At 43.1% G+C, this 27,090-nt stretch overlaps 1 protein-coding gene across 1 annotated transcript in view; it reads right to left on the bottom strand.

Moving 5' to 3' along the window:
* Window positions 1-27,090, bottom strand: part of LOC149322050 (dynein axonemal heavy chain 9-like) — a 261,190-nt gene that overhangs the window by 144,721 nt on the left and 89,379 nt on the right. Inside the window, exons 16-22 of the mRNA XM_089533794.1 lie at window positions 26,826-26,988; window positions 24,630-24,753; window positions 24,081-24,223; window positions 23,246-23,407; window positions 21,337-21,570; window positions 10,263-10,523; window positions 229-654 (exon numbers count right to left, since the gene is read on the bottom strand). Coding sequence (XP_089389920.1) covers window positions 229-654; window positions 10,263-10,523; window positions 21,337-21,570; window positions 23,246-23,407; window positions 24,081-24,223; window positions 24,630-24,753; window positions 26,826-26,988 — 1,513 coding nt within the window. The remainder of the gene's footprint in view (window positions 1-228; window positions 655-10,262; window positions 10,524-21,336; window positions 21,571-23,245; window positions 23,408-24,080; window positions 24,224-24,629; window positions 24,754-26,825; window positions 26,989-27,090) is intronic.

The following is a 27,090-nucleotide window of genomic DNA, read 5'->3' as shown; positions in this document are numbered from 1 at the left end:
AAAGTTACCAATCCTTTCACTGTAAGTACCAAGAATTGAAACTGGGGCGTTGTGCAATCCGGACATGCAGTCTGCCACTGACCAAAATGACATGAGAGACTCACCAGTCAAAGTAGATAATACAATCTGACCTGCTACAGTATCCTGTACTGTCCCCAGAGAACTAAGCCACAATAGTAATTGACATTTACACCTGTTTTGCAGGATGCGTTGTGCTCTTGGACTTACTGCAATTTTGGCCTTGATGCTAGCTAACTTTTCCTGGGCGGCAGCAAGCTCAGCATTAGCTTTGCTAAGAGCCTGCCGCTTGGGCTCCACATCACAGTACACTTCATGGAAGCGCACAATGTTGATGACCCAGGAGCAGAGACCAGCAGCCGCGTAGGACTTGGAGGTCACCAGCTCAGGATTGAATTGTGGATCTTGAAGGTAGGGCTGCAGGGCTCGGAGGCAATTTTCATGGATGTTCTCCTTGTTGAAGTTGATCAAGGAATCCAGGAAGCCATCCACCTTGGCCATGGCCACTTTGGCTGCTTTCCAGCTCCGATCCTTGGGCACTTTCCCACCCGGAGCCATGAGTACCATCACAGCAGCTGTGACATTGCTGACAGCAGAAGGCGGCGATCCAAATGACTTCAGTTCTGTTAGATTGTTCTGAAAATGGAGGTTGGGGAAGTGAGAGAGAGACAAGGTTGTTAGATGAAAATGAATGGGTTTTCTTTTTTACTTTGCTGGTAATGGAGTCAGGCTCCAGAGCTATCAATCTGAGAAAGAAGCTTTGAAGCCAGGAGCAGCACTCTGAATTTTAAATATTATGACTCATCCAGCATAAAGCAATGAATCCCTCTAGTGGCACAAGGCCCTCCACTGGCTTATGAGTTGAGAGCCGGTCATGTTCCTTCAGCATTTCAACCAACTTGCAGGTCATTAAAACTACACAATTAGATTACAAATTTACCCAGTATGAAAGAACAAACCACAATGAGGGATGGAAAACAAAGATCAGCATGCTCCAAAATCAACAATAAATGCCTGTTGAACTGCAGAAGAACTTTCAAATGTGACTCTTAATTGAGAATTCTCCTAAAGATGACTGCTTTACAAATCTTTATCCAATTTAATTTACAATGGGTTCAAGTTTCACATGGTGGGTTCAAGTTTCACATGGTGGCCTCTCAGAATCTCTTTGTTTGGTTTCTCTAACCACACAGGGAGCCAGTAGTCAGTAACAAGGCACACTGTGATGTTGGCCTTACTGTGCCCTCACTAAAATCATTCCTTTACCCACGATCACTCCACAGCAGAAGCTCCAATCAGCTACATAGTGTGGTCAGCTGCTGCATATTACGTCTTCCTGTGTGAATGTAACCATCATGAAACATTACATCATTTGATTTTACCCTCATGTTGCTGTTTGCTTGCTTGCTAGCTTGTTTGATGGGATGCTGAAATCCTGGACACACTGTAGACCTTTACTGTCTGAGCATGACCCAGATAAAGTTAAACCTTTTTCATCAAAATACACATGATTTAAATGTATTTAAATTAATCTTGCCTTCTGTTTATATATCCCTTTCTCTGAGAGTCAAACTAGACGTTAAGGTGAAGCCATACAAGTTATCTATCTTTCTTCCTATAGTGGGATTTTCTCAGAGATACTAACCTCATCAATCAGAATTGTAAATGAAGCCCATGTTTACCTACCAATGTCACAACACAAAGCATGCTAAATGCAAGATATGCAAAAGAGGAAAATCACATGCTACATCTTTGACTACTTGAGGGAGCACCTCTGCAAAAATTATAAGCATATTGTCTAGCTTGGCCTACAAAAATATACAGTGTGCCCTGCACATTTGCGGCGTTGACTTCTGATTATTTGAGCTTTTGATTAATATACTCTCTCTAAGAATCTCTAGGTCCTCCAGCGTAACTCTGACAGAAGCTGACCATAGAGTTGTGTTGGAGAACCTAGAAGTTTCGAGAGAAAACACTTCTCTAGGCATTTGTAGGTCCTCTGGCATGATTTTATAATCAGCTTTTGGCAAATGTTGACCACAGAGTTGCACTGGAGGACATGGAGATTCCTAGAGAAGTATTCTCTCAGGTAAAAAGAATAGTGTTTTGGGGGTTTTTTTAAAGGTTTTTCGACATTCACGGGGGTCCTTCACCCCTAACCTCAGCAAATGTGGAGGGACCACTGTACTGTCAGGCGTTTTTTATTCTTTTAATAAAATAATTCTTCTGACATAGTGAATACACAAGAAAGTATATGTGTATTTGTGCATGCATACAAGTACCCATATCCTCTTTGTCAGCAACCTCTGACAGCAGTCTAAGACAAAAACTCAGTTTTCTTTTTGTGGAGAAAATATTTCCTTTATTTTCACATTAATCTGCTAATTAAATGGCACGATGAAAGGAGTGCTCTTTCAGATCAACTAGCTCTCATTAGTAGGGTCCATTCATTTCCTTCAAGCTAAAACAAAACCAAACAACACTGAGCTGGAAATGACCTATGTCAGACTTGTTTGTCATGCAGAGGCCAATTCCAAATGGAAGAGTTTTACCTTTGGATCATGCCACTGATAACACATTGTAATAATCTGGTAACCTCAAGAGCACAGAGAATTTTGCAATCCAATGGAAGGGGGGAGAATTCTGCTACACCAGTCTGCTACACCAGAAAACTACCCTCTCATGCTGGTATCTTGCAAATGTGAAATCCCTGTCAGAGCAAGCTGTATTCCACACTGAGGACTCCTGCCCTAATGGTGTCATGGTACCTTTATTCCATTTACATAATCAAATCAAAAGATGACAAAATCTATAGGGTAAAGTCACTCCAGATCTAAGCAGCAGGGCATGCAGGAACACGTGTATAGCATAAAACACGTAAATAGCCAATTTCTGAGGAAATCCTTGGGGCAACTCTGAGTTACTGTGGTGGGAGTCAGGTGCAGACTCATCAAGTGTATCACCCATTAAAGCCAGATGTGGATTGTGACAATCTCCATGTTGTTCTCTAGGTGTGAAAAGACATGCACAATGTAAGTGGTGGGGCTACTGTGAATGTGCATTTTCAGAGCAAGGTTGTTTCCAAGAGGGAAGAGAAACCAGCTGGAGGGAAACCAGGCTGAAGCCTGCTCTACACGGTATTGATTGGCTAAGACCAATACCATCATAAATCATCCACCAACTTCCCAAGCATTTTTAATTGTTTTTACTGTACAGAGCATCTTTAATTGTGGAAGCCTATAAGCACTCCTTTAAATATTTTCAAATGGCAGCTAATCCACCTAAAGTATAGGGAATTAGCATTTCAAACAATGGCCAGTATGGCTGCAATTTGCAGAGGGTACATAGGAACGATCTGAATTTACTAACCACCACCACCACCACCACCACCCCCAAACACACACAGTAGATCAGATTATGTCAGGGGATGATGTCATGGCCAGATCCCATGGCTGAAGTTGTGAACAGAGTTTTTCCAGCTGTCACTTTGGCCAGGGAACAAGTTCCACACATCCCTGCATCTCTTGCCTTCACAACTGGACTGACTAGAGATAACACAGAGGTCCACACCCTCTCTCACTTTAAAAGGTGTGGAGCTTTGTGGAGGAGAGGCCACTTCTTGACCTTCTGCAAGCTACAATTTTCTCTCTCCTGGTATAACTCCCACAATCTCCTAGTGATTATACTGGCTGGGAAATTCCAGATACTGCTGTTCAAAAAAGAAAAAGAAACCCACAACCTTCCTAAGCTATGGTCATCCCAAATGATTAGTTAAGCCAGGGGTAGGCAACCTTTTTGAGCCGGGGGCCGGGTTGGTGTCCCTCAGACAACCGGGGGGCCGAAGCCAGGGGGTGGAGCTTCCACCCCCAGGGGCGGGGCCACATGCTGGGGGCGGAGCTTCCACCCCCAGGGGCGGAGCTTCCACACCCAAGGGCCATGCCACCTCCTCTTTGCCGGCCCCTGACGGGGACCCAGGCCCTGTCAGAGGCCAGGAAAGAGCCGGCGGGGACGGCCAGCGCTGGAGGCCTCCCCGTCTTTGCTGGCCCCTGACGGCAGGGCCCCACTGCCGCCGTCGGAGCCCTCCTAGAGGGCCCCTGCGACGGCAACTGGCCTCCCAGCGGGCCCCTGGGAGGCCAGTTGCTGTCCCTTGGGCCCTCCAGGAGGGCTCCTACGACGGCAACGGGCCTCCCAGAGGCCCGTTGCCTTTGCTGGGGCCGTTGGAGCCCTCCTGGAGGACCCCGGTGAAGGCAACTGGCCTCCCAGGGGCCCGCTGCCGCCGCCGGAGCCCTCCTGGAGGGCCCCAGCGATGGCAACTGGCCTCCCAGGGGCCCGCTGCCGCCGTTGAAGCCCTCCTGCAGGGAACTTGCGACGGCTACGGGCCTCCCAGGGGCCCGCTGCCGCCACTGGAGCCCTCCTGGAGGACCCCGGTGCAGGCAACGGGCCTCTGGGAGGCCCTCTGCCATCACAGGAGCCCTCCTGGAGGGCCCAAGGGACAGCAACTGGCCTCCCAGGGGCCCGCTTCCATCGCAGGAGCCCTCCTGGAGGGCCCCAGCGACGGCAACTGGCCTCCCAGGGGCCCGCTGCCGTCGCAGGAGCCCTCCTGGAGGGCCCCAGCGGTGGCAACTGGCCGCCCAGGGGCCCGCTGCCGTCACAGGAGCCCTCCTGGAGGGCCCCAGCGGCGGCAACGGGCCTCCCAGGGGCCCGTTGCGGCTGCCGGAGCCCCATTTCGGGGCTCCGGAGGACGCAGCGGGCCTCCCAGAGGCCCGTTGCGGCTGCCGGAGCCCCGTTTTGAGGCTCTGGAGGTCGCAGCGGGCCTCCCAGAGGCCCGTTGCGGCTGCTGGAGCCCCGAAACGGGGCTCCGGAGGACACAGCAGGCCTCCCAGAGGCCCGTTGCGGCTGCTGGAGCCCCATTTCGGGGCTCCGGAGGACGCAGCGGGCCTCTGGAATGGGCGCCGCCATTTTGCCCTTCAAAATGGCGGTGAAATCTCACGCGACCTTTTTGGCTGCGCGAGACTTCGCCGCCATTTTGAAGGGCAAAATGGCGGCTGAAGCCGCCGAAATTGGCAGCGGGAGGGACCGGGGGCCGGCGGAAAGGCGCCCGCGGGCTGGATCCGGCCCGCAGGCCGGAGGTTGCCGACCCCTGAGTTAAGCACTGCAATACCAAACCAACTGTGGGAGAAAAGGTAGGTATTACTGTGATTTATCAATCAAGGTTTTTTTTCTTGAAAAGAAGCAGCAGAAGGTGGAGTGACAATGAAGTAGCCTCTGTCCATGAATATTAGATAAATTAGTTTATAGGGGGCTCTGTCTTGGGAAAAGATACCCCAATTGCAAACTCATATCCATCAGCAAAGTTGGCCACTCAGCAACTGACTCACCTAGCTTAGATGACTTTAAAGGAAGGGTGGATGGAGAAACTCATGAGAGGTAAGGGTATAAGTGGCTACTAGTAAAGCCAAGTCTTTGCTACCTCCATGTTCGTAGGGAACATCAACATGGCTTTTGAGCACTGGTAAACAACAAGAGACAGCCTTCATATCCTGCTCATGGACTCCCATAGGAATGTAGTTGGTTTCTGTGGGGAACAGGGATCTGGACTAGAAAGACATCCAGCTCTTTCTTGTGCTCAAAATCTGAAATATGGTTTCTAGATCATGACACACTCTTTGAATTTGTTTCAAGTAGCTTTGTGAAACCAAGCCTCTGTTGTCACAGTCAGGGAACAAATGAATCTCTTCCTTTCTTCAACATGCACTGAGATCCGAGCACAACAAAGGAGGAATGCTAAAGCATGTAGCTACAAAGTACTTCACTCAGCCTTCATATTGATTATGAACAATTGTCTGAAGTAGTAACACACTTATTATCCCCATTTTATAGGAGAAGAACTGAAACTGGTGGTCTCAAGAGCATCAACTCAGCCCAGGCCTAGGGCATCAATCATTTAGATGGTTTAAGAAAGTAGTCAAATTCTTAGAGGAAAGGCCTACATATACCTTTTAAATATGAAAACTACATGGAATCTCTGTGTACAGAGGCAATAGGCCTTTGGTTACCAAATTCTAGGCACAGATAACAGACTATAGCCATCCCTCCTTATAAGCTTCCAAGGCCATCAATCTTGAAAACAAAACAAATTAGAATCATCCACCAAAAAAGTTTCATTTGTTTTAAGAATTTTGTAGCAATCTCAGCCATTAATTTTCAGGCAAGAAAATATATTCTGTGAAGCTTGGGGGGGCACCTATTTCTATCAAAGTGGAATGATGGCCAAAGAGCAGAGGGCTCTACAGTAATATTCTCCATCTCTGAGCAGAGTCATTTTGAAAGCCAGATGGGGCAAATAATTTTTTTAAAAAAAACTTCCTCATCAGACTCATACTCTTGAGCACCAGAGCATTAATGAGCAAATATTCCACATGGGTGGCCTTTTTTCTAATTGAGCTATTTATGACTAAAATTGATAAGAGAACAACACAACTGCAATGTACAGACAAAGGAATCAATTTTGACATCCACCAATTTTCCTCCACCCCCACCCAGCCTTTCCTGACAATCTATATTTCCCATTTCTGCTAAATAGCTCTGCTTATTGTTTCGCCTGCCACTCCTTATATGAAAGTACAATGTAAATACATCTGCATTACTGGCTGTAACTTCTTATTAATAGTCACACAAATAGAGCCAATTATTCATGTCAATGGTTGGGCTAAATCCTCTGACGCAGGTGAGGAGGAGGATGTGGTTTCTGGCACAATGTAAATGCTGCTTCCCTTGTCTCCAGGGATGCTTCAGGCTTCCCATTAATCTTGCCTTAATGAGATGTTTTACAGTTTCAGCATGAAACCCAAATTGATAGGATCCAAACATTTTCCTGTTTCATTAGTATTTTCTTCCCAGGCACACAGATCCTAGCACAGAATTACCATGGCTTTCTTAAAAACAGAACCAAATGGGAAAACTGCTACCTGCTTCTGTTTGGTTTTAGATGCTTGGATTTTAGTCATTTTCTTCATTTTACTTAGCTATAATGCAAGGCAATGAACAATACTTTCTGTGTGCATGTCATTAAATGCATTGTGTATAAAACATGTAGTGATACAGCATTAGGCTGCTCCCCAGTCGAGTTACGGTGACTCTACCATTTCTGATCCCAACTCTGAGTTCAAATTCATATTTGTTATATGATGTCAAGTCTGTCTGAACTTATGATGAATCACAGTCCTCCACAAGTCCTGATTATTAAAAGTACTGCTCAGGTCTTGCAAACTCAAGACCATGGCTTCCTTAAATGCATCAATCCACCTGTAATATGGGGCCTTCCTTTTTTCTTACTGCCTTCTACTTCCCTGAGCATTATTTTCTTTTCCAATGAGTCATGTCATCTCACAATATGTCCAAAGTACAACAGCCTCGGTTTAGTTATTTTGACTTCTATTGATTTGTTCTGGGACCCATTTATTTGCTTTTTGACAGTCCACTGTATCAGTAGAACTGCTCAAATACACTGACTAATTTAAATGAGCCCATGACTACAGGCACACACACACCAAGTGATTTTCTATGAAATCCTTTCCCAGATGGCTGCACCAAAATTTTTGGTACTGGTTTGCTCTGGAATAATTATGCAAATAATATCAGTTCCTAAATAAAAAAGGTTGTGTGCAGTTATGGTATTACTTGAAAATACAAGCCTGTGAGCACAGAACAAGATATTCAGAAGAGTCAAAAAGAAACTTACTATAGGTTAAGTATCCCTCATCCAGAAATCTAAAATTTGAAATACTCCAAAATCCAGAATTGTCTGCATAGGTGGATGAGATAGTGACACATTTGCTTTCTGATAGAACAGTATACATAAACTTTGTTTCATGCACAAAATATTTAAAAATTACGTATAAAATTACGTTCAGGCTATGCATATAAGGCATATATGAAACATAAATGAATTTCGTTTTTAGGTTTGGGTCCCATCTCCAAGATATCACATTAAATATACATATGTATTCCAAAATCCAAAAATAAACAGAAGGAAAGAGAGAAAAAAACCTATAGAATCATAGAATACTCTATAGGAGCTTTAGAGATAAAGAAAAAGAAGTGAAATATATAAAACTGGAAAAAGAGGGAACTCAGAGTAATGAAATTGTTCCGATTAGAAGGTAGTGTAACAGAAAATAATCAGCTAAGAAGAGATGGGAGAAAATTAGCTAAAACACCTGATATCTAAGGTTGGAAGTCAAGCTGGGGAAACAAGAAAGATTGAAAGACATTTTTATTTTACAAATTTATTTTAACTTATTTTTAATATATTGCTATGGCAAAAGGGACATGGCTGAAATAAAGAGATAGGAAGAAATGTTGTAGAATAAAGCAAAAAAAGGATATACATGGGAAAGGAGGTGCAAGAAGGAAAAAGAGAAAAGGTAAGGTGAAAGAAAGGAGGGGCAAGACAAAGTATGTCAGAGAAGGTATAAAGAAAGTGTGAGGTTAAGAGGAAGTAAAAGAGGAAATAAAGAGGATAGTTGGTCAGAATGGAAAAAGGGATGCTAGGGGAGGATACAGAGAGAACAATAGCAAAGAGGAAAAGGGATAAAAGGATTACAGGTGAATGCTACAAGAGATGAAGAGGAAAACTTGTGTCTAAACAAGAAAGCTAAGGAAAGAGAAGAGAAGAAGGTTTAATAAGGAAATATGGTAGAAGGGAAATGATAGAGGGAAGGAACAAGGGAAAAAGAGAGAGAGAAAGTGGAGGTAAAGAAAAAAGGGAATTAGAGAGAATATAAAGTAGATATGATTTAAGCTGATTAAATTGGAAAAGGTTATGGGAGAAGAAGAAGGAAGAAAAGAAGAATAAGATATGAAGAGAAGGAGCAAAATCCAATTCAAGTACGGGATAAATATATGGAACAGAGGGGAAAAGATAATGGAATTTACTATGTAATATAATGTAGAAAAGTATAATATATTAAAAATTATGAGCAAAATTTTGCTGAATAAAGTTTTTTTTTTAAAGAAAAATCTGAAATCCAAACACTGGTCCCAAACATTTCGGATAAGGGGTAGTCAACCTATACAGGTTTTTCTTAAGCTAGTATGGGTTATTGTTATTAAATTCACGACAATATATTGCCAATTTTATTGATTTTTTTTTTTTTTTACAAAACAATGCAGTCATGGGTCAAATGAAATGTGCAGGCTTTAAAGTCCCAGTTCTGCTCAACAGGGTTTGTTTAGATAAACATGCTGTAATGACTGGGGTCCTCCAGTCACTTGAGGACTTCTCCTGAACCACAAAGGGTTAATCTGGGGGGAGGTACATGCTAATGAGGGCTGACATCACATGCTAATGAGCTGTGACATCATAGCTGATGTAAGGTCTAACTGACCAATCAGAGAGTAGGACCGGGAGATTCAAGAACATTCCTTGAGTAGCCTTTAAAAACCCTTTGCAACCATGCGGTCCTTTGTCTCTCCCTCCCTCCTCTTGGGGGAAACCAGATGTTTTCTTTGTTCTCTGTGAGTCTGTAAGGAACAGGCTCAGGAATGCAGGTGGAGTTGGCAAGAAGCCCTCCCTGCATCCAGAAACTCAACACAAACTGTAAATCCCATCACTGTGTGAGTAGCTAGGAAATGTGTTAGCTAGTGCATGTAGGTTTTGTTATGTTTACCTAATAGCTTGCCTGAAATGAACTCTTTGTAACTATGCTTTTCTGCACCTGCAAGACAAGGAGGCTTTGCATGAGTGATATCTCCTATTCTATTCTTTTTCTTTAAAAATAAACATCTTTCTTTTAAAAGTATCTGCTGTCTCTCTCTCTCTGCTCCTATACACATGCCTTGGCCCGGTTACTGGTTACTTAAGTTAGCAAGGAAACGAATATACATACATATACATATACATATACATATACATATACATATACATATACATATATATATATATATCTCCCTCTGGTAAGTCCCCGTGTGTGCTGTGAGGGAAACGTAGTTCTGTTTGGATAATTCACGGGGTGGTGGCAGCGCAGACTATAGGACCTCCAGGGATCTCATTCAGCTCCACAGAGAGTGGGAATGGAGACCTAGGAGATCCTAGAAGGGAAAGTGTGAAGGGGACGCCCTGGGAGTAGGAGCCACGCACAGGGCTGGTTGCTCCAGGGATCACCCCCCAGATCACTACACATGCACAATATGCATCCTTAAGCTGGCTATTCTCTATGCACCTCATGATATTTGGTCTCTACCTTATTCAGTGTATTGAGAGCATCCTGGGCAGCAGCAAGGGCTGGTTCAGCTTTTGCCAGGTCTTCTTCACAGTCTCTTTGCTTCTGCTGGACCTCCTGTGTGATCTGGGCCACCTTCTGTTCTTCTTCATCAGCTATGGCCTTTTCCTTACTGACTTTTTCTGTCTCTATGCCCACCACTTGGATCAGCTTATCGGCAGCTTCATTCTTCTGCTTCAGGTCTACCTCCTGAGCTGCCAATTTCCCCTTCAGATCATCTACCTGGAATGGCAAGGAAGGTGCAAACACAGCCAGAAGACATGGTATTAGTATCACTGAATACTTAAGCAAAAAGAACCTATGAAGAATAGAAGCAGAGGGACAGTAAATTCACAGTGGGTTGTCCTCTACAGATAGAGGACAAAGATTGGAATCAGTCATTTGCTCTTTTTTGTTGTTGTTGTTGTAACAGAAACACAACCTAGTATGAGATGGTGAGCTGTAAAGCAAACAGCTCTGGGTTCACAGTGTTCATCACCCCAACAAGCCCTAAGTATTTTGAATTGACATCTGGCCAGTGCCCTTCCTTTCATTGTGTGTTATAAAATGTTATTAGAGAGTTTATCACACTGGATCATATGTACCTCCATCCCAATAATGATTAAAACGACCACATCTTGCAAAAGCGCGCAAATGTGTGAATGATTTTCACACAGAGAACACAATGATGCATTAGAGGCTCATTACTAAAGCGAGAAAGAGGGTAGAATGTGCATTGGTTTTCACAGAGATACATGTAAATCCAATGGTTTGGGAATTGCATTTTTGCATGAATTAGTTGTGTCACCAGAAGTCACCAGAGTACACATGGCAGCAAACAAAATCACCCAGAGATTGTTAAACAGAACAAAACATTACCCAAAAGATAGGAAAGGTTTTTTTAAGCATAAAAGGCTGCTTTCCTCTCGGCAACCAGGCACGACAAAGCAGCCCCAGAAGTAAACTCACCCCAAACAACCATGGGAAATCTGGTAACATGTACAAAAACTGTGAGAATCTTGTGAATAAACCACAAATAGCATCCACACTAGAGCAACTGCACAAAAAGAGTGATGCCATGAATGAAACAGAAGTGAATTCACTATATTTTCCTGAAAATGACTAATTGCTGGTTCATGTCTCTTTCTGGTCAGATTCTTAGCGGTTCACGCACAACATCATGTGAAAACCAATCACGCAATTGCACCTAATATGCTGGATAATCACAGGTTCTTACCCTTTTAAACTTCCATTTTCCCCCATGTGATAAACTCCTATGGAACTCCAGGAATGAAGGTTCTGAACACCAACCTCTCACAGGTTTCAGGAGCACAACCTACCATAACTATGTTTCCTGCACAGACAAGCAAATTGTATGTAGTCCAGATGGTCCATAACTTTGTGGCCCCTCCCTTATGTTGCTGAATTGACACTCTCATTCTCCCTTGCTAGTAGCTCCACTGGCTACAGCTGACTAAGGTTGCAGTCCAGCATCATCTGAAGAGCCCTAAATTGCCCCACACATGGTTTAATCCTCCTGCTGCTTCTCCATTAAAGGACAACCCTCCCCCATCATCACTGTAATCCTTCCCCGTCCACCACCACCACCTTTAACTGCCTATAGATTTCTGACCTCCCATGCTTCCGAAGAAATCTTTGTGAAGGAGAATAAACTTCTATATGACCAAGGTCATATAGAAGCACCAGGGTACATCCTTATCATTGGCCACATACTGAAACTTTTGGCTATATAATTCTGTAGGACAAATTGAAGATGAACTGCCCCCACAATTTGTACATGCAAAGTGTATCACAGCACTCTTCTGGCACATCCACTGAGCTAGCTCAGGGGGGCATGGGACAGTCTCTTTCAGCAAACCTGGTGCACTTCACATTGACACACAAGCTTGAGGAAAGGGTGTTGGGTTTTCTCGATCTCCAAGCCTGTCTTCACCTTCTCCAAATTAAATCAGAATTGATTTAATTGCACTTTAAATTACTTTTCACTTCCTTTTGCGTATGTGTGTCTGTGTTCCTTCAGGATCCACAGTGGCACAGTGGTTCGAGTGTTGGACTACAACTCTAGAGATCTAGAGTTACTTGAGGGACCACATCTCCCCATATGATCCACCCTGCACACTTAGAACATCCGGGAAGAACCTGTTGGAAATACCAGCTTCCAAGCATGTTGTTACATCCCAGATGGCCTTTTCATTTGTTGCCCCGAGGATCTGGAATAGTCTTCCAGATGAACTCCGTCTTATGACCCCCCTGGAATCATTTAAAAAGAGTCTTAAAACCTTCCTCTTTTGTCAAGCCTTCCCCCCTGAAGAATGAAGTTTGTAATTTTTGATACCATCGATTCTTTGCCTACCCCGGATATGTATGTTGCATTATTGTTTTTAGAGCTTTTGTATTATTGGATTTTATTATGATATTGTTGGTTTGTAATGGTTTTTTAATTAGTCTGTAATCCTTTTTCGATCCTATGGGAGAGGCAGGGAAACACAAATAAAATTTATTATTATTATTATTATTACTACACATATCCCTTCTTGAAGCCCTTTATATGTGGGGCTGAGGATCCACTGTCTGCCACAGGGGGAATGGTGGAGCATTAAATGTTGGCTGAATACAGAAAGCCTCTGAGATTTTTTGGTTAGGAAGGAAGGAAGGAAGGAAGGAAGGAAGGAAGGAAGGAAGGAAGGCAGGCTTTCCACATGCTCTGGTGGCCATGCTGTTTTGAAAATAAACAGCTCCCTACAGCCCCTGTGAAAAGCACCAGCTCAGTCCTTTTACAAAAACTCTACAGCACTATCTGGACAAAAAGTCTCCTTCCATTTAACTTGCAAGTGTAAGCTCAGAGCCCCAGGTACAACTTTGCTTGGGGAAAGGCAGACATTGGTCTGGAATTCCAGGCCATTTTCAGCATAGATTTTAAAACACCCTGTAATCACCTTAAGTAAGTGGCAGGCTTTTTGTGTGAGCTCAGAGCAGAGCCCTGCCTTCACTGAATGGATAATCCATTCTCCTATTGTTCTGCCAGGTCAGACAAAATTACTCCTGGCTTGCTGGGGGTACCTACACAATTCGGTCAGAAAACTCTATGGAAACTTTTTGTTCATTTAAGAATCTTTGGCGATTTGGGGAAACTGAAGAAAGAGCTTTTTGCTGATTTTAGATATGGCCTATAAGCTTCAGCTTGTAGTAAGTAATTGTATGCTGAACTCCAGTATGAATAGAAGGTTTACTGTGTGGTACGTGCTCTGATGAGGCAACCAAGGGATTGACTTGTCAAGTTTGATACAATCCTTGTTACAGGCACATAAAAGAAGAGGATATAGATGCAATCCATGTAAGATGTGATAGAATTTCTAGACAAAACCTTCTTTTAAAAAGCTAGAGTAAAGACTCAAGAGTATATACCGCAGGAATTGAAGGTTAAAGATTTAACCACAACAAAGACACTTTTTAAAAAATGAGCCCAAGATGTTAAGAAGCAGTGTTACATTTAAACACAGCATAAGCAATGGTGGAAAGAAAATGGAACAAATCAATATGATTGTCCCTATAAGAAAATCCTCTGAGAAAGGAAAATGGAGGGAAATAGCTCAAACTTCATCACTTATAACTTTTTTTAAAGTACTTAATACTCATATCAAAATGATATATTATATGCAAGAGTTACTAGCACTGATAGAACATAAAAATGATGATGATGATGATGATGATGATGATGATGATGATGATATTATTCCTCTATTCCATAATTCCCTAGTCAAAAATGCTTCCTCACTTGATAATTCAAATGCATGTTTGTCCTTGAACATATGCATTTGACAACCTGCCGAAGGTGAAGCAATAGGTAGGGTGGCAGTGGTGTACTTGGCAATTTGGAACAGATAAGGGAGTAGAAATTGAAAAATTCTATTCTTCCCATCTCTTGTCCACTCCTAAATTTTATCATTCCTACAATGTTCTTTTCTTAAAAGGGCTATTAAGCAAAGGCACATACAGTGGGCCCTTGTTATCTGCTGGGGTTTGGTTCCAGGAACCCCCATGGATATTAAAATCCATGAATGCTCAAGTCCCATTAAATACAATGGCAGAGCAAAATGGTATCCTTTATATAAAAGGGCAAAATCAAGTTTTGCTATTTGGAATTTATACTTTTCTTGAATAGTTTCAAGCCGTGGGTGCTTGAATCCGTGGATAAAAAATCTGTGGATAAGGAGGGCCGACTGTAATGTGAAACTTTGGCTTAGAGCCAATTCTACTGCCATGCCACTGATCTTTTTTTAAAAAAATCACAAGTTTTTGGTGTAGAAGTCTGGAATTTGAAATCCCAAAACAGGTTTTAAAATGACTAGCAAATTATGGGCAAAGCAACAAAGGACAGTGAGAAGGAAGAACTGTGCTCCTGTATTAATCTGGTTATCTTTTCAGCTCTTGTGACCAACATGCACAACAGTGACATGAACAGAAAGTAAACATGAAATGCAATATGATCCCACAGAAAACAGGCAGTAAAATCTTTCCTCTATACCTTGAGGAAGAAATGACTAGACATAAATTGGTACATGGCAAGGGAAAACAGCATATAATAATTCATCATGACCAAACAAATGATATAGTTATGGCTTATTCTTTCCCCTCTATAGAAGCCCACAAGGTTGAGAGAACAAGATCAAAGACATAAGCCACATCTTCCCTGCTTACTTGGCTACAGATATCAAGCCCTGACCACCAAACATGAAAGTTAGAATCGTACAAGCCATTGTATTTCACCATTACCATGTACAGCTGGACAATTAAGACAACGGACAAAAAGAGAATAAATTCATTTGAGACGGAATTAATCGGGGTGCTGGAGAAAAGTACTGAGGATCTCATGGACAGCAATCTGTCTGGCTTTACTTTGTGAATGAAGATTCAGGAAGGACTCATCCCGCGCTTTCTACAAGCGCGTTGATGACTAAAAAGGTCAGTCTGAGATAAACAAGTCTGGTTGCTGAAAGCACAGCAGAAAGTCTCCTTGGGTGATGTTTCCGGGTTGTGGTTCTTTCTGCATTGTCATTTCTCTTCGAGACTCATTTGGCGTGAGCTTCCAAAAAAGGCTGCAGCATCATGGATAGTGCGTCTCCATGTCTCCCGATGCAAGGCCAGGGTGGACCATTGTTGGTGATCAATTTGGCTGAGCCTGAGATGTTGTTTCAGGGAGTCCTTGTATCTCTTCTTTGGAGCGCCCCTCTTACGCTGACCCATGGCAAGTTCACTGTAGAATACTATTTTTGGGAGGCGATGGTCCTTCATCCTAGAAACGTGTCCTGCCCAGTGCAGCTTCGTCCTCAATAGCATGGCCTCAATTCTAGTGATCCCTGCTTGCTCAAGGACAGCAACATTTGTCACATAGTCAGTCCAGTGTATATTTAAAATTCTGTGTAAACAGCACTGATGAAAGAGTTCGATGAGTCATAGGTGTTGCCAATAGGTAACCCATGTTTCAGACCCATAAAGGAGAATAGACAGTACAATGGCTCTATACACACTTATTTTTGTGCTGAATGCACTATATGCCTTTGCTAGTCTGTGATCATGGACAGCAAAAATTAATGGGATCAAGCCTGAATTTTCCATGGAGGCAAAGATGACTAAACTGAAGCTGTCATAATTTGGCCACGTCATAAGAGGGCATGAATCATTGGAAAAGACAATAATGCTGGGAAAGGTGGAGGGAGGTAGAAAGGAAGGAAGACCACATGCTAGATGGATGGATTCAATTAAGGAGATCACGTGTATTAATCTGCAAGAGCTTAGAAGAATAGTGGAGGACAGGGAGTCTTGGAGGTGTTTTATCCACAGGGACGCCATGATGGAGATTGACTCAAGGGTAACAGCAACAACAGCAACAAACCAAGCCCCAACTAATCAGCACATGCTGACTCCACCTCAACTGCAAAATATGAAGATCTGCAGTTGATGATGGTAAGAAGAATAAAGCAAGCTGGACCTGAGCAAGCACAGCACTTTAGGAAACAGTGGGGTGGGGGGAATTGAACAAACAATCAGAGTATTAAAAGACAAAAAGCCTGCCAACTAGGTTCCCAGCAAGCTCTTTTAACCCCATTGTCTGTGCCATATTAGAAGGACCAGAAATTAATTGCCAAGTAAGAGATTGAAGATTAGATTCCAATGAAACATTCTGAAGAATCACAATGCTGGTTATCTCAGACACAAAAAGAGATACTGAACAGAAACCTGGCCTCATAGTAAGAACAACTCTGAAAAATAAAATGATTGTCCAACAGCTACTCCTTCCAATAATTTTACTGTAGTATCTGGTTGGGTGGGGTAGAGGGGAAGGAAGGAGGGAAGGCCCTCATGTTTCTGGAAACAATGAAAAAATAGTCACAGCCTTCCACAGTACTTTAAGACACAGGGAAGAGAACAAATGTTCCAGAAAAGGACCAGCAGTATTATGGCGCATTACAGAGCGCTGAAAAGCGGCGCTCTGCCTGCGCCGTCATTAGCTGCACCGAGAAGCCCCAGTGGCCAAACCGCGAGGCTTCCCGGCGCAGCTAAAAAGAAGCACCAAAATGGCGCTTCTTCTCGAGTCGCGGAAATAACTCGATGAGGCGCCAATGGCGCACTCGACGCGTCATTTTTGCGATGCTACATGCGGACGCTAAGCATCCGGCACATAAAAATGGCTGTGCCCATGTGTATAGGGCGCAGCCATTTTTACGCCCCCGTCACGTGCTAGGGGTGAGGCCGGTATGGACGCTAGGTCCTCAGCCAACCCCTAGCACGTGACGGGGGCGCCGCAAAGGCCCATGCGGAACAGGCCTATCATAAGGAAAAAGTTTTCCAAATCCATGGGGTATTTTTTAAACTGATTTTGAAGTTAGGACAGCTAAGAGAGAAGATAAACAAAGACATACAGTTTGCTAACAGAAGCTGTAGTAGCAGCATATTTGTGTGTTAAGTCAACATCCCATCCTATCCAAGGAAGAACAGTGGCGATACTGGCTGTGAGATTTTGGAAACTGTAGTCCCAAAAAGTAATGTTTGCAGGTTCTAGTTGTTACAATATAATTGACTCATGCTGGGGAACAACCATCCTGGCTGCATCTGCCAACAGTCTGCATGTCATAAAGCTGCCCTGGCTTTACAGACTGATGCATAGTTTCTCTGTACACTATAAAAAACAAAAACAAAAATCCCTGATAAAAGATTCACAAAGCATGGTCCATTTTAAAAAATGAGAACGTAAGCTTCTTTGATATACAGGATATATAGGATAAGGTGTATAGGTATATAGTATAAGAGTCTGTCACTACCTACACCCCGCACAGTCACTTCAACCCAGTTGAATCTTTACCTTCCCCATGTACCCAACATTTCAAGTGCTTCTTGAGCACTTATACACTCTGGTTAGCAATCTGTTTTCCTAGAAAGCCTTTCTGGGAAGGGAGCAAAGGTTGATGGGGCCCATATTTCAATTCACACCCTTTAAAACTGTTCACTCTCATATTTTGGGCCACATTGTTTATTGCCTGTACATCACTGCTTGGACAGCCAGGGAAGCTCATAATTCAGATTTAGCCCAAAGACCTCTTTTCTGTGCCTCTAATGCAAAAGCTATGTCTGCTTTACTCTTTCAAAACTACTAGAATTTTTAATGCACTCCAGACACTTCATTTGGGAAGAAACAGTTTCTTCCTCAGTGCTATGTACAGAACCATCATCCTTCAGTTTCAATTAAATGGTAAGGAAATGCTGAGATTAATTATCCTAACTCTAGCTGTATATTTTACACAGCCCTTGCAGATTAAAGGGAAAGAAAAGAATGAAAAATTCAAACAAGGCTGAAAGAGTACTATTCTAAATGCATAAATATTTTAGGATTAATTGTAAAGCATCTATTTGTAGGACAATGTGTCATGAAATATGCAAGTTTCCATCATAAAATAAACAACTGCTTAGAGTAAGAACAGGGCAGCACTAAAAGATCTACCAAGGGGGAAGCAGCCATTCAGAATGGATTTCTGGATGTATGTGGTGGTGATACACAGTATCGCTCCCAAGCGCCCTCTCAGGCTTGCTTCCAAACGAAAGCACTGGTACACGGAAGATCTCCGGGCGAGGAAGCGGGTTCTGCGATGGCTAGAGCATCGCTGGAGGAAACACCTACGCTTAGCCGACAAGGCTCTCCTAGACCGCCTTTTGGAGGACTATGGAGAGGCGATACGAGCAGCTAAGAACTCGTTCTATGGTGCTCGTGTTGCGTCTGCGGAGTCGCGTCCAGCAGAGTTGTTCAGGGTGGTTAGGGAGCTAACTCAGCTCCCTCCTGCCCTGAACCAGATCCTTGAACCTTCTAAGGCCTGCTGTGACCAATTTAACAACTTCTTCGCAGATAAAACCTCTTGGATAAGCGAAGGTCTTAACGCCAGCGTTAGGGCAGAATCTGGAGTAGAGGTATCCAGAGCCTCCGTGGACTCCATTAAACTGGATCAGTTTGAGTCGGTCAGTACCGATGAGGTGGACAAGATCCTTAGAAGTGTTCGGAAGACAACCTGCTCCCTCAATCCCTGTCGCTCATGGCTAGCGGCTCAGGGGGGACCGGTGGTAACTTCACTGTTACACCGGATCATAAATACATCTCTGAGGGACGGGCAATTTCCAGCAAGCTTAAAATTGGCCGTAGTAAAACCACTGCTTAAAAAGCCCTCCCTCGACCCCCTGATGCATAATAATTACTGGCCAGTCTCGCAACTGCCATTTTTGGGGAAGGTGATCGAGAGGGCGGTTGCAATCCAGCTTCAATCAATCTTGGATGAAACGGATTATCTGGACCCATTTCAAACCGGCTTTCGGGCGGGCTACGGGGTTGAGACGGCCATGGTTGCCTTGGTTGATGATCTCCGTCTGGGCATTGACAGGGGAAGCGTGTCCCTGTTGGTGCTCTTGGACATCTCAGCGGCTTTCGATACCATTGACCATGGTATCCTTCTGGAGCGCCTAGCAGAGGTGGGAATCGGGGGCACTGTGCTCCAGTGGTTCTGATCCTACCTCTCTGGGAGGTTCCAGATGGTGCAGCTGGGAGACGTGTGCTCCGATAAGAGGGCCCTTACATCTGGGGTCCCTCAAGGAGCCATCTTGTCTCCCATGCTTTTCACCATTTACATGAAACCGCTGGGAGAGATCATCCGGAGACATGGGGCGCGGGGTTATCAGTACGCTGATGACACCCAGATAGTCTTCTCTATGTCTCCGACTGATGCAGTGACTGGGGATGGCATCTCTCCTCTCGTGGCCTGTCTGGAGTTGGTAATGGGCTGGATGAGGGAAAACCGACTCAGTCTGAATCCAGAGAAAACGGAGGTACTCGTGATAGGTTCTCCTGGCCCGGGGATGGCGGTGGTTCCACCTGTCCTGAACGGGATCACGCTTCCTGTGAAGGACTCGGTACGCAGTCTGGGGGTGCTCCTTGACTCGTCGCTCCACCTTACATCACAGGGTGGATGCGACGGTCAGGAGCACCTGTTACCAGCTTCGGCTGATACACCAGCTGCGTCCCTACCTGGGCCAGAGGGACCTTGAAACGGTAGTACATGCTCTGGTAACTTCTCGCTTGGATTTCTGCAATGCGCTCTACATGGGGCAACCCTTGTACCATACCCGGAAGCTACAAATAGTACAGAATATGGCAGCCAGACTGGTTACTGGCATATCCAGAGCCAGCCATATAACACCAGTGCTTAAAGATCTGCACTGGCTGCCTATTCGCTTCCGGGCGCAATACAAGGTGTTGGTCATTACCTATAAAGCCCTAAATGGCTTGGGCCCAGGATATCTGGAGGACCACCTCTCCCCATACAATCCGCCCCACACTCTCAGAACATCAGGGCAGCAGCTATTGAGGGTTCCAGGGGCCAGACTAACCTCTACCTCTAAGAGGACTTTCTCCATCTCGGCCCCTACCCTCTGGAATTTTCTGCCAATTGAGCTCCGCTCGGCCACCTCCCTGGCCCAGTTTAGAAAGGGGCTGAAGACCTTTTTATTTAAGCAAGCGTTCCCTGATACAAGTCCCGATTAACTCTCCCCCCCCCCCCCAACGTCAGCAGTGGCAGCTGGCTGGAATGGTTCAATGGACTGTGTTTTTAGTTATATGGTATATGTGTTTTGTAGATGTATATGATATGCCATGTATTTTATGTATGTTGTACACCGCCTTGGTTTATAGAAGGGCGGTATAAAAATAAATTTTTTATTTATTTATTATTATTTACTGCTACCCACAATCTGTTCTCTAAAAATCTGGCCTCCCCATGACACTTCTAGTATGCCACCCATGTCCACTAGAGGTTTGAAAGCCATGGCTCACAAACTCAAAATCACTTATATCCTTTTTCCATGGAAATGACTAAACAACCCTAGATAAAAGTGCACAGGGTCTCCCTACTTTAAAGGATGCTGCAGTTCCGGGGGGGGGGGGGAAGGGAGAAGATGGTGCAAAACAGGAAATGCACCCATCACAGATTCTGCCAAATCTCAACATCAACCTACAGGCCCATTCATCTAACCAGTTGTTCTGTCAAAACAGTAGAAGCAATGCTTCTCAGGGATGTCATCTGCCCTCTAAAGACATCCTCCCTCCAACCCAACATGTTACAGAAAAGTTAAGATCTCGCCACAAGCCCTGGGAGGGGAACAACAAACTAAGGAAGAATTTAAAGAATTGAGAACATGTAGTTCTCTCCTGGGAGTACATAAGTAAGATCTCACAGTGATGATAGTCCTGTTTGTGCATGTATGCACATGCACACAACAGCAGCACATAGGATATTCTTCCACACAGAAAGAATCAGTTGAAAAAGACCCACACAACTAGCCCTACTCATATCATTGTTGGCATATGTTAGTATATACGTTAAGAAACTCATGACTGTGTATGTGTGTACACAAGAGATAAAGTGTCTAACCATCCCTTGCCTACCATCCACAATTTTTACATCCTCTTCCAGCATTCTGCTTAGGAGCAAGGGTCTCCTACCTGTGAAGATGTGCTTCTCAGCTTCTGCAATCCATTGTCCAGACGATCCATCTTGGCTATTAGCTCCTTCCCCTTTTTAAACAGCAAGTTCTGATAGAGTTTGATTTGTTCCAGGAACGACTTGGGGGTGGTATAGTTATAACGACGTTCATTACTCAGGTAAGAACGGGACATCTCATTAACACTGGTGTGCACATAAGCCATGAATTTGCTTATAGATTCTTTCACAGAAGACTTAAAAATAAAATTGAAGAGAAAACATTTAAAGCAAACTAACTAAGCAGACTGATTAAATGCTCTATGGTTATGTCTTAACATGCAGGGCATTCCAGAAGATTGGATGTTCATGAATTATCTTCTCAAAATTTACTTGGCTCTTGATTTTATTATTTGGAAGACTGGCTATGCTGTAACAAAAGACATTTTATATCTTATAACTGTGTCAGGGGAAGGCATAAAGTTGGGTCCAGCTTGATAGAGATACTGGAAGTCTAGTTAGTGAAGGGAGGCTGTGATGGCTGAGGAATTCTGAGAGCTGAAGCTCCCAAAAGTAACTTTTTGTAAATAGATAAGGAAAGAATGCTTACTGTTAGTGTCTTATACTCCTGTACCATTGCAAGACAAATACAGAGGACTTGCAATCTGCTCTGTCTTTCCTTCAACTCCCCCAAATGAGTTCCAGCCTAGCTGGCTTATCCACACTTCACTTTTGTCTCTTAGGAATATCCTATCCACACAAACAACAGCCTTGACCAGTTATAGAGATCAATTGTATTGGCTGAGGAAAGTCAGTGCAAATTTCTGCCCACAAACAACTGAAAGAGAAACAGTCTCTTCCTCACAGATCAGTTCAAGGAACAAAAGGGAAGCTGAGCTATTCAGCTTCCTTTTTAAAGACACTAAAGTAAGTTGTGTGCATCTTCTGACATGTACTGATATCTCTGAGTCCAAATCTCTCCACCAGCAGTGAACACCTTCCCCTGTGGAGCAATTGTTTGACAGAGGCAGAAAGATCACATATTCATTTATTTTTTGCACATTTGTATTGCTAGAGCAATTAATTCTGCTACTAGGTATGGAACTAGAATTTACAAGCAGAAAAGTACATTTTTAAACAAGAGAGAGAAAAACATAAATAGTGACCAAGCAAAACTTTGGTATACAGAAAATATATATAGCCATCAGCCTTTATGGAAGAAAAACCAAACCCTGAAAAACAAAGTGGCTCCCACTTTCAAAGCAAGAAAAACATGCAATGCAGTACATGTCCCAGTTTTAGTGGGCCTCAAACACCTGTGGCTAACTTGTGGTGCTTAAAAAGTGCACTTTTGCTGCTTTGAGACATACTGAGACCTGGCAAAAAACCCTTTGGCATCACATGTTTAGAAACCCATCATGAGCAATATTCTCCTCAGCATATTTTGATGATTTTAAAATGAAGTGTTAGCATTAAAATATCTCAACTTGTGGAAAAGCCTTCATAATTTAACAGCTGTTCACACATTCACCTAAACATGCATCATAGGATCTACCATGCTTTGTACTGACCACATTAACACCCTAACATTATGGCCTCTGGTTGTGACATGTTGTACTAATACAGGAACCTAGTTCTTATCAAGACAGCTTCAGTGTTAAAAAGAAACCCTCAAGAAATTTTTTTTTGACATGTTGACATCACTTCACATTTGGAGCCAGCAATCCAGCCTGGCAGATGAAGAAATCACACAAAAAGGAGTATGGGGAGTCTACATAAACAAGTTGCAGAGCAGATCAAATGAGTTTCTCCTCAGCAGGTGCATGTATACTCAGAGTGTCACTCTACATTACAAAATAATTCCCTCAATACGATGGTGAAGCTGGATACAGGGAAAAGTAAAATGTACAGTGAATCATATATGGGTGCTACCTCAATAGCTTCTGTCCCTTCTAAGAAGCGCAGGCTGACTGACTCCAAGGCTTCTCTGGGCCACTCATGGAACCAATCTATTGCTGTACAGTTCACAATAGCCGGGAACTTCCGACTGCGAACTCTCAGCTTGTTCCCCACTGGAGAAAAGCAAAGAGCAACCTGAGGGAAGAGAAAATAGGCAATGAGAAGATGAAGAAGGGGAAAATGGAAACAAGGAGTAACAGAAATCAGACTACTGATCCCTCTAGCTAGAATTGCCAATACCAACTGGCACTGGCACTTGGCTTGCCAGAATTCTAGGTGGGAGTTTTTCAAGCGCAGCCTGGATATGCTGTGGATTGAAACTGGAATCGTCTATATGCAAAGTATGTGCTCTGCTGCTGAGCTAAAGCATCCTTCCCAGCCAGAGAAAAAGGTTATGGAAGTATGACTTAGTTTTATGGCTTTTACGCAAATAAATTCTGAGCAAAATTACGTTGCTCAGAACCAAGGCACAGTAACAATAAAGCACACTATCTAAGGTGTCAAACACCCCCCCCCCCCCCATTTCAGTAATTTTTCTCACTAAATAAATGTAAGAATTCTATTCATGTCTTGTGCAAAAATCAGCCATCTTCCCTGGAGACATAATTTTTGTTACAGGAACATCACATATTCTCTGCATTCATGTGGTAACATTTCACACCTCTGTGAACACACTTGGGAGGAAATGCTTAATAAAATTATTATTTAAAAAAGGGTACTATCAGAAACAGCTGCCAGAAGCATAAGATCCAAATAAAACTGAAGAGTGAACAGATGACTTAGTCCTCAGAGATCATCACAATCCTACCTTGAGCTGCCGTCTAACTCGATCAATGAAGAATTTCCAACAAGCCTCTCTAGAGTCTAGCAGTCCTTGGGCTTTTACTTCATTCCTCATATTACTGATGATATTTTCAACTTCATCATCAGGGAAAAGATCAGGAATTTCCCCTAGAAAACAGAATATACTATTGTGCTCTCTTGAATCCTTAGTACAACTAATTCACAACAGAACTGCCCATGTGCTAAGAGCTCTTACTGAATGACACTGGGAAATATCTCAAAATGACCAATGGCAATCCATAATTCTTGATTGATAGATTCCAGAATCATGAAGGTAGATAGGTGTGGCAGCGAAGGGGAGACAGGGAGACAGAGAATGATGTCTGTGCATGCACACCCTTCTGGCATAATAAAGACTGACTCTAGAGGAAACTACTCCCTGGTAAACAAAAATAGAACCTGTGTAGAAGGCTGAAGTTGCTAATGGCTCCATTTTTGCATCCTCTGGAGAATATTTCATGGTTTTGGTTTTGCTGTTATGTGCATATGCAACTGATTTTTCTGATATCCATACCTGAAGCTAATAGGTCATTGACCAGAACTAAGAACCTCTCATCAGCCACTTGAGCATCTGTCATAAGAAATACAGTGCCCACATTCTTGACTCCTGCTGTAATGTACTGTGCTGCTAGATCTGCCTGTGGGACAAGAAAGAAAAAGTATACTTAAAAACAAAATGCTTAGACATCTCTGTGAGGAGAGATTCTAGCCATGTCGATGACTAAATTCAGGATCCAACCAAATTCAGAAATCTGCTGATATTTCTGCACAGTTAAGTATATACATTTCTAATCACACTGCTGTTCTTAATGTTAATTATGCTAACAAGGTGTTGGTTATCACCTTTAAAGCCCTAAATGGCTTGGGTCCAAACTATCTCCGGGACCACCTTCTCCCCTATAATCCTCCCCGCGCACTCCGCTCCTCTGGGAGGGGCCTACTTCAGCCACAAACATCTAGGCTCTTGGCTACCTCCCAGAGGGCATTTTCCATTGTCGCCCGCAGACTGTGGAACGGCCTGCCGTCTGCTTACATTCTTAGACAGCTTTAAAAAGGCTGTTAAGACGGATCTCTTCCAGCAGGCCTTTCCAGAATAACAAACCCGGCCTCAGGAAACTCCTATAAAGAGATACCGCTGCTCCCATTGATTATTGTTGTATTAATTATTGTTCTGTTGTTCTGTTGTATTGTTTTGTTGTTTGACCCTTCGGTCAGTTTTAACCTGTATGGTTTTAATTTTCTATTATATATAATACCTTTTTAAGGGGGGGAGGGTACCAGGGATTTGATATGTTGTATATTTTTAACTTATTAGCCGCCCCGATTGTTCTCAGAAGGGCGGGATACAAATAAATTTTATTATTATATTATTATTATTAACATAACAAGTAAGCAAGTGGGAATATATATATATAAACTCAGAATCTCTCCCAGACAGCAATAATGCACAATCCAAACACTGTTCTAGTCACTGTAGCCATTAAAGACTCTTTGCAACACTTTGTTGGAAGTTCACAAATTACTAATGGAAACTGATTTCCCCCTTACACACACAAATATTCATGTATGAATACTTCTTATACATTCCTCTGTAACCCCAGAAAAGGGGTGCCATTCAGTTGTGAACTTTGATGGATATTTCTTACAGCAGACTTAGGACTTTATCACACGCGGCTTTTAAACCAACATAAAAGTTCAATAATAGTACCTTTGGCAACATCTATTGCATGACACTGTCTCCCTCTCATTGCTGCCTTGTCCTCCATTGTGGTTAATCCACATCTTGCCATTGATGGGGAAAACATGTCAACAAGTTCCCAACTGCATTGGTCTAGCACTAGTCCACAGGTGTGGTAAATTATTCTGTGGCAGTTCCAGGACTGTGCAGTCATGTAGTGTCAGTGTTTCTTCCTCTCCCCCTCCCATTTGCTATTCCAGAACAGCCTGGGGGTTGTCTTGTTTTAATTATTTTCTTTTAAAAAAATTTTTGTTAAACTATATCAGCAGAACTGCACTAAAAATACACACGTGCACGCATAAAAGGCATTCTGGATAGAGCATAGGGCAGGGAGGCAGAGTTAAAGATAAGGGCAGAAGAGTACATGTGAGACTATCAACGGCCTGGTTACACTAATGAAGTGAAGTGTGGTAGGCAGTGCTCCCAATTCAATATGAAAGCACTTCTCTTCATTAATGAAAATACAACAAGAAAAGGGGTTATATAATAAAGTCCTTAAATGTCCAGAAGGCTTTGTAGTGATTTCCACAAGACAGATCTCTGCAGAATTTGGGGGACAGGATACGACTGCTTATCTGAAGCCGCTCTGACATGAACAATTCTCTGCATACAGGTTTCCAGCCTACTGGTATCTCTGATCAGGTAAGCTTAGCCCATGCAGGAAGATGTTGCTTTCAGACTACTTTCAAATAAACAAGTTGTACATGCCTACCTATACCTTTGGATCAACCTTTAGATCACCTCATATCATCTTGAGATAACTATACTTACAGCACTGTTATTAAGACTTCCAAATATGATCTTCTGTGAACCACGAATAAAATGCAACCTAACAAAAACTTGATGTAAGGAAGAAATTTCTCTAGCATGGAATAAACAATCATTACAATTTCAAACAAAATCTAAGCAGAGGCTAAGTGACAAGCAGAACCACAATTTATTTTCCTGTGCCCTTCTTTACAAGATACTCACTTTCAGGTCAGAGATTCCATAGCCTTTCCTCAAGGTGATCTGGAAGACCTCCAGGGAACTAATGAATGCTGCCAGTCTTGTCAGACTCTGCTTGCCACTTCCTCCCACACCAACCAGCAGTGCGTTCCCTCTGGGAGATTCCAGGATACGGTTGATCCGACAGCTAAATAGGAAGATATAGAATCACTAAATTGTAGGGTTTTTTTAAAAAATGTATTTATTTTTTGCTCTGTGGGACGTGTTACGATATGGCAAAGGGTTCAAA

This window comes from Sceloporus occidentalis, unplaced genomic scaffold, assembly GCF_023333645.1.
Source record: "Sceloporus occidentalis isolate IW3139 unplaced genomic scaffold, rSceOcc1.0.p SCAF_1, whole genome shotgun sequence".
Classification (NCBI taxonomy): Eukaryota; Metazoa; Chordata; class Lepidosauria; order Squamata; family Phrynosomatidae; genus Sceloporus; species Sceloporus occidentalis.
Note: the sequence above shows the minus strand (reverse complement) of the source record. Positions and strands in the feature narration are given on the sequence as shown.